Here is a 7,500-nt window from a genome sequence, read left to right as displayed (position 1 = left end):
TGTGTGTGTGTGTGTGTGTGTGTGTGTGTGTGTGTGTGTGTGTGTGTGTGTGTGTGTGTGTGTGTGTGTGTGTGTGTGGTGTGGGTGTGGACAGGGTGTGAAGACACCCCGCGGTGAGGTGACTTTGTGTTGGTGAAGAGGCTGCTGTGCTCCACTCTCTGAGGAGCAGGAGAATCTCTCACCTCTCCACAAATGAAACAAGACTGTGAACTACATAACATAACTCCTCATATCTCTCTCTCTCCCTTTCTTTGTCTGTCCCTCTGTCTTCTCCTTCTTTTTCTCTCTCCTTGTCTTTCTCTCTCTCTCTCTCTTTCTCTCTCTCTCTCTCTCTCCCTCCATCTCTTTCTCTCTCAGCAATCAGACGGGTCTCCTCAGACCGACGGTCACTGCGGCTCAGTGTCGGGGTCAGGGGTCGTCGGTGGTGTCGATGACTCGGATAAGATGACCCCGAAACGCTTGCACGTCTCCAACATTCCCTTCCGCTTCCGGGATCCGGACCTGCGGCAGATGTTCGGGGTACGTTTCCCCCCCCAGAAGGTTTCCGGATGCTCCTCAGTCGCCAGAAGACTGGTGCTGCTTTTTAGGAAGAGAAACTCAAGACAAGATCTTAATTAAGAAAGAAGGGATTCAAGGGCTGATAATAGAGAGATTGGGATGAGCTAAAAATATTGCTCATATCTAGGTGAACACTTCCTGGGAGTGCTTTAGTGCTTGCAAATACTGCCCCCTTGTGTGTAGAAATGTACTTGTATATAATAATATATTTATCTTATCTAATATACCATGCTTACTATGCTATACAATACTGTACAGGACTAGATTCAGGACACTCTGTTCTGACAGTAATTAGTTACGTGTAGTACAAGCGTAATGGCTGGAGATGCTGTTTTGAAGGTGTTTTGTCATCATGGCTGACTAAGACTTTTTTTTTTTTTTTTGCTCTCTTTCAGCAATTTGGGAAAATCCTGGATGTAGAGATTATTTTCAATGAGAGAGGATCGAAGGTAGGTGCCTTTCAGCGAGATCACTGGACCACTGATTTTAAACCGATGTAAATGGTTTCCGATGCCAATGAAGTTCTTGTTAGGGAAAGATTGAGGACATCCCACGCAGAGACATCTACATGGAGGTGCTGCGCATCTGTGAAGAAATCTGACCCCCTCACGCCTACACAAACCAGCTCTTTGTCTTGCACTTTTACGCTCACTCACACACTAGTACACACACACACACACACACACTAGTACACACACACACACACTAGCAACACACACACACACACACACACACACACACACACACACAATACTACCACACACACACACACACACACACACACACACACACACACACACACACACACACACACACTAGTACACACACACACACACACACTAGTACACACACACACACACACACACTAGTACACACACACACACACACACACACACAAACACACACTAGTACACAGTACACACACACACACACACCAAACCTAAAATGCACAAACATACAGACTTGTTTGCACTGACCCACCTGCACACATATGTTACTATACACACATACATACATACACACACACACACACACACACACACACACACACACACACACACACACACACACACACACACACACACAACCACACACTCAATCAGTCAGGCACAAACAGTCCGAGGTCAGACGGGCAAGTCCACTGCAGCACACAAAGATAGACTGTTTTTGCTGCAGTTTCTCAAGAGCTCCCTCTTGCACGCGCTCGCTCTCCCCCTCCCCTTCCCCCCTCTCCCCTCTCGCCTGGAGCCTCGGAGTGAATCAATGCTGCAGCGCTCCGGCCCAGCTGCTTACTGCCTGCAGATCCCCTCTGATGGACGGCAGAGGCGAGGGGGAGCCAAGCCTGAGCAGAGGTGCTGCCACAGCAAGATCGGCCCCAACCCCCCCCCACAGCTCAGCTGCAAACAACAAACAACAACAATAAAAAAGACAACATGATGGCTCTAATGCAGCTGCAGTGTGCTGGGGGTCGATGCTAGCGCAGTCTCTCTCTCCGCTGTTTAATTCACTAGAAGAGGGCTTAGCATGCGACCGCAGGCAAAATGGAAAGGATGCTTGCGAACGTTGTGCGCGTGTGTGATGAGAACCAGGGGGAGATTCAATTTGGCTTCGTAAAAGGCATCAGAATTGTGTTTGTAAAGGTTGTTTTTAGTTTCTGTGGTCTTACATACAAGGAATTGTGTGCAGTTGTGCCAAATCTTAATCATAATCATCATTAAAAACTTTTCTCTTTGTCACCCCCCCCGACCCCCCCCTTTGGCTGTCCAGGGCTTCGGGTTCGTGACGTTTGAGTCAGCGTCTGATGCTGAGAGGGCCAGGGAGAAGCTGCACGGCACCATCGTGGAGGGACGCAAGGTCGAGGTAAAGCATACCCTCCCCCTCCTCCCTTTCCTTGGCAGCCATCTTTGTTTGCCTTCTCTCCCACCCACCATCCCCAGTAGCACCATGGGACACCACGGCAACGCTGTATGAGTGCGTGTGTGTGTGTTGGGGGGGGGATGCCTTGTGCGGTGTGTGTGCGTTTGTTTGTGCCTCGTTTTGTCTTTGATTGCCTTTGGCTACTGGCCTGTCTTTTCTTTTCTTTTGACTGGACCTTTGAATACTTGTAATCTTGTGCTGCATCTCAAATCAAATGCATGTGTCTGGCTCTGCCTCTGGCTCTGGCTCTGGCTCCACCTGTGTGAAGGACTGCAGAGGATCTCCTCACTGGATCCCTCCCTCCCCCGCCCCGCCCCTCCCCCCTTCCCCTTCTTGAGAATGTGCTGTTGTTGTGGCCAGATGTCGGTGTTGGCTGCAGACGCATGTTTCGTTTCGTTTCGTTTCGTTTTTTGTTTGGTTTGTTGGGTTGGGTTGGGTTGGGGAGCCTGGCTGATGGTTGTGCTTCCGTCGGGAAACGATGTGGCTGTTCTTCAAAGCCCTCAGGCATGCAGGTCGTAGGTCATGGCCCTCCCCTACCTCAGTTCTCTTCACCGGTCCGGTCCTCTCTACCGTCTCCCTCTCTTCTCCTCGGGCCTCACGGGTGGCACCAAGGCCCCGTCTTCTTTCTCTTCTGCCATTCTTCTCTCTCAAATAACAGCAACCATTTCAATACTACATGTTAACTGGCAACATCCCATCTCACCTCACACCTCAAAACAACAACAAAAAGGCCCTTAACGTTAAATATTAAACCTCAATTACTACCAAAACAAGCATCACAATCAACCTAACCGCAACATCTAGTATTAGCAAGCCATGGTAAAAGCTAGGTTTAAAAAAAACTAGGCCCTAGGTTTCTTTGGTCTACTGTGACGATGCCTGCATGGAAGACCTAGCCTCCATAGGCTGCCTGCTTGCAGTGTGTGCGACTCCGACGCCGCTCCGTCTGATCCCCTGACGTGACACCTCGAGCATGGGGTCCTGGACTGGGTTGGCATGAGAGCTCTCTGCATGGCCCTGGAGGGTTGAGAGCAGGCTCTTGCTTGTCAATAAAGGATCTATTGGCTTATGCAAATGTGCGCCTGTCGCCTTGAATGGATCGAGCACGACTGATGTGGCTGCGGCTCTCTTTTGTGGCTCTTGTTTGCCAGTCCGTCCACCGTAATAACCGCAGTGCCATCATGCGCCCGTCTGTGTGGGGGGGCATAGGAGGTGGAGAGAGATGGAGGGAGATTTGCATGGGGTTGGGGGGTGGTCGTGTAAGGATGAATTGTGTGTGTGTGTGTGTGTGTGTGTGTGTGTGTGTGTGTGTGTGTGTGTGTGTGTGTGTGTGTGTGCATGCTTGATGGGATGGAGAGAGAGAGCGAAAGACAGAAAGGGGAAAATTGGGACCGATGAGATGAGATGTCAATCCACCATGTCGAATGATGTAAATCTTTACACACTCAAAAATCATTTTGGTTTGTTCATTGTCTGTCTGTTTTGTTTGTTTGTTTGTTTGTTTGTTTGTTATGTATTTTCACTGACCTGGGCAACAGCCTGTGGGCTGCATCGGTCTTCCGGCAGTCTCTGATCCACACCCACTGTGTCTGCGGTGACAGTTGTTTGAGGGTGTATGCCTAGCATGGAAATCTTTGGTGCACAGCCTTTTTTCATTTCGGAATGCTTAGTTTCATCAGATAACTCAGCCCTTCTTAAAAAAAACATTTAATTTTTTCCGCTTTTGCTAGCCTTCTGTTTGCATGGCTCGTGGGTGAGGTTTTCTACTTCAAACTCTTCATCTCCCCTTGGTTTGTGCTGATGATGATGGTGGTGTGTGTGTGTGTGTGTGTGTGTGCGCATCTTAGCATCTGAATTGTTGTCTTGGCCTGTGCACAATTTGACAAGGAGATAGGTCAAACTGAAAGAGCAGTGGAAATCCAAATGACAGTTTGAACTGGCTGTGGTGTTCTCCCTCCAGTGACTGATCGATCATCGTTATCAGTTTATTAGATGAGAAAGGACACAGACCTGCTTGAGATCTTCAGATAAGTTTGCCGTTTTGGCTAACGACTAACGACGCAGTGGCATGAATGATGAAGCTGAATGTTTTTCTTTTGAGAAAGAGAGGCTAGAGAAAGAGGGAGACTGAAGAAGGGAGACCAGAAAATGGACCCTTTCCACTCTTTCATTCTTTCTTTCTCTCTTCACATTCTCTGCTTCTTCCTCTCTTTCCCCTCCCCCGGTCACACTCAGCTACTCCTCGCTCTCTTCATCATCCTAGTCTTCCTCCTTTGCACCCGTCTCTCTCTCTCTCTCTCTCTCCTGTTCTACATCACCACTCCATTTCTACTTTCATTTATAACATCTGTCCAATTTATGCATCTCCCACCCCTCTCTTTCAATCTCTTCTCTCTCTCTCTCACTCCCATCCACTCTCCCTTCTTCCTCTCTTATCATTTAATAAGCTTTATGGAAACTGCAGCAGATATTTTCTACAGTTAAATATTTAATGGCCTCTGGGGGGGGGGGGGCCCTGTTCACATTCTGCCCCCGTCACGTGAGCGCTCCCTCGTTAGGGTGCACGGGCGCGGGGCAGATTAGCTCCAGATCCTCTGACGTCAACGCTGTTTAAATGGAGTGTTGCCGACCGAATGCATCAGGCCCTCTGCCTCACGACACTTTTGGCTCATCGCTTCCTAAGCATGGTTAAACTATGGGAGTGTGTTGCAGCATCAGATGCAGCGTGATGTCAGAACATGTTTTCAAAGCTGCAGTCATTGGCCCGTTCTTGTAGCCTGTGTGGTGATTTCAGACACAGGCCTACCCCCCCCCCCCCCCCTCATTACATTTCTCCTTAGCTTATATCTCACAAATACTCATCTCCTCCCATTCCCATTTAATTTTGTTCACCTCCCATTCAGCTCCTGGGTTTAATTTGTCATTATCTGATCTGTGTGTGTGTGTGTGTGTGTGTGTGTGTGTGTGTGTGTGTGTGTGTGTGTGTGTGTGTGTGTGTGTGTGTTAATTATCTTAATTTAGTTTGTCTATTTTTTTTTTCATATGGTTATTTTTTTTCCTGTTTCCCTGATGAATTTTGTGTGTTGTTGTTGTCAGTCTCCACGGTTACTGCTCGCGTGTCGTCACGCCGTGTCCTGGGGGTGATGGTAAGTTGTGTATGTACGGCCGTATCTCTGAATGACCTCTCCCTGACCCCAATCACCCAAATCTTCTACACTAAACCACACAGAAACAGAACTCCCCCCTCCCCCCCCTTCTCCCCCTCCAGCCTTCCCCCTTCAAACAACTGTGTGTTTCATAGATGTTAGCATGGCTCTGCTACAACAACAAAAAAACAGTCGTCAGAACTAGCATGGTTGTGTGTTCAGGCTAACTAGTGTCGGAACCCCTTTCTTTCTGTGATGCTCAGTGGGACCGTCTGGACCTCCACCCATACTTGTTTTGCATGTCACATCGGCTTTCAGTGGTAGCCTAGCAAATGCAGGATGGCAATGTGTGACTAATTCATCGGCGCTAATAATCCTGTTCAGATGGAGGGGGGACAATCAGGCTTGTGGCTTATTGTTGCTTTGTTTCTTTTTTTCTTTCTTCTTCTTCTTCAGTTTCACTACAACTACAACCTTAGATCATGATCGAGTCACCTTACGCACATATGGAGTAGGCTACTGTGTGTGTGTGTGTGTGTGTGTGTCACGGACGTGCCAGCACCAGCACTTACCGTTACTTGCCTGAAATGGAGCCTAGAACAGCCCTTTGTGTGGAACTCGTAATCATTTGACACTCGGCGTGTCGGCAATAGCCGATGTGTTAAGCTGAACCGGCTCTTTGCCACACACTCATTCAGATCCCCCAGAGAGGCATATTTCACTCAGTTGACAGAGCACTGGGGGGGGGGGGGGGGGAGAGAGAAGAGATCTTTATTTAATTACCAATGCCACACGCTTGTGTTAGCACACCAGCCAGAGACCATAGGCCACTGACAAAGACATGACACCCACTCTCTCTCCCTCCCTCACACACACACACACACACACACACACACACACACACACACACACACACACACACTACATCACCACCAACTGCCCCATCTCTCTGCTCATTATCATTAACACATAATCATCTCTTCCTCCGCAACGACATGGCTGACGAGGTTCCTCCGATGAACTCCCCCACCCCCCACCCCGTTCCCATTCTCTCCTCCATTTGTCTTTCCCCACGCCCTCCATCAGTCCCGTCGTCTGTAATGACTGTAACCCGTCATTACGCTCATTGCCGTCTCTGCCGGCAAGGCGCATCTCTGCCCATTCGTTCCCTCCCTCGGTGGCCCTGCTGCCTGTCAACGCAGAGAGATGAGTGCCTGTCAAGACTATGGTGGTGGTGGTGGTGGTGATGGTGATGGTGGTGGTGGTCTGGTGGTGTGGTGATGTCAATGTGGCCGATGAGAGCCTCCCCTCCACCCCCCTGCCCCCGAATCTTGAAACCACTTTTAATGTGAGGAAGCTGGCTGGCTAATCACAGTAATGGCTGTTTCTGTTCTATCAGTTTTTGGATATGTGCAAGTATATGTGTATCTGTGTGTGTGTGTGTGTTTAAGGCGGGGGTACTGTTTGCATAATGGTCCATGGTGTGTGTGTGTGTGTGTGTATGTGTGGTTGCAGTGAAATTGCCTGGCAGCGTGTGTGTCCTTGATTTGATTTGTCTTGAGGTGTGACATATGCATTTTCTTCCCCCCTCTCTATCTCTCTTTACCCCCCCTCCCACGTGCAGCATCCTCCATCTCCTCAGTTCTCCCTCACAGCCTTCTTAGACCATTGGGAACACTCAGATTCCCCCTCTCTATCTCTCTTTCTCTCTCTCCCCCCTTCTTTCTTGCTCTTTCTCTCCTCCTTCTCCGTCTCTCTCCGTGTGTCACGGTTCGATGGCCTTGTACATGAAGCGGATTGTGTCAGTGCCTGGTGTTTGCTTCTGGGGATGAAATGTTCACTCTCATTCTCTCCTTTGTGTTATCTCCCATCTCTTCTC

At 49.1% G+C, this 7,500-nt stretch overlaps 1 protein-coding gene across 3 annotated transcripts in view; it reads left to right on the top strand.

Annotated features, from left to right (window-relative positions):
• Positions 1–7,500, top strand: part of rbfox2 (RNA binding fox-1 homolog 2) — a 38,851-nt gene that overhangs the window by 21,603 nt on the left and 9,748 nt on the right. For all 3 annotated transcript variants that reach the window (XM_031563597.2, XM_031563596.2, XM_031563599.2), the window contains 3 exons: positions 358–519; positions 954–1,007; positions 2,326–2,418. In XM_031563597.2, coding sequence (XP_031419457.1) covers positions 358–519; positions 954–1,007; positions 2,326–2,418 — 309 coding nt within the window. The remainder of the gene's footprint in view (positions 1–357; positions 520–953; positions 1,008–2,325; positions 2,419–7,500) is intronic.

The sequence above is a fragment of the Clupea harengus genome, chromosome 26 (assembly GCF_900700415.2).
Source record: "Clupea harengus chromosome 26, Ch_v2.0.2, whole genome shotgun sequence".
Taxonomy (NCBI): domain Eukaryota; kingdom Metazoa; phylum Chordata; class Actinopteri; order Clupeiformes; family Clupeidae; genus Clupea; species Clupea harengus.
This window is presented reverse-complemented; position numbering and strand designations above follow the sequence as displayed.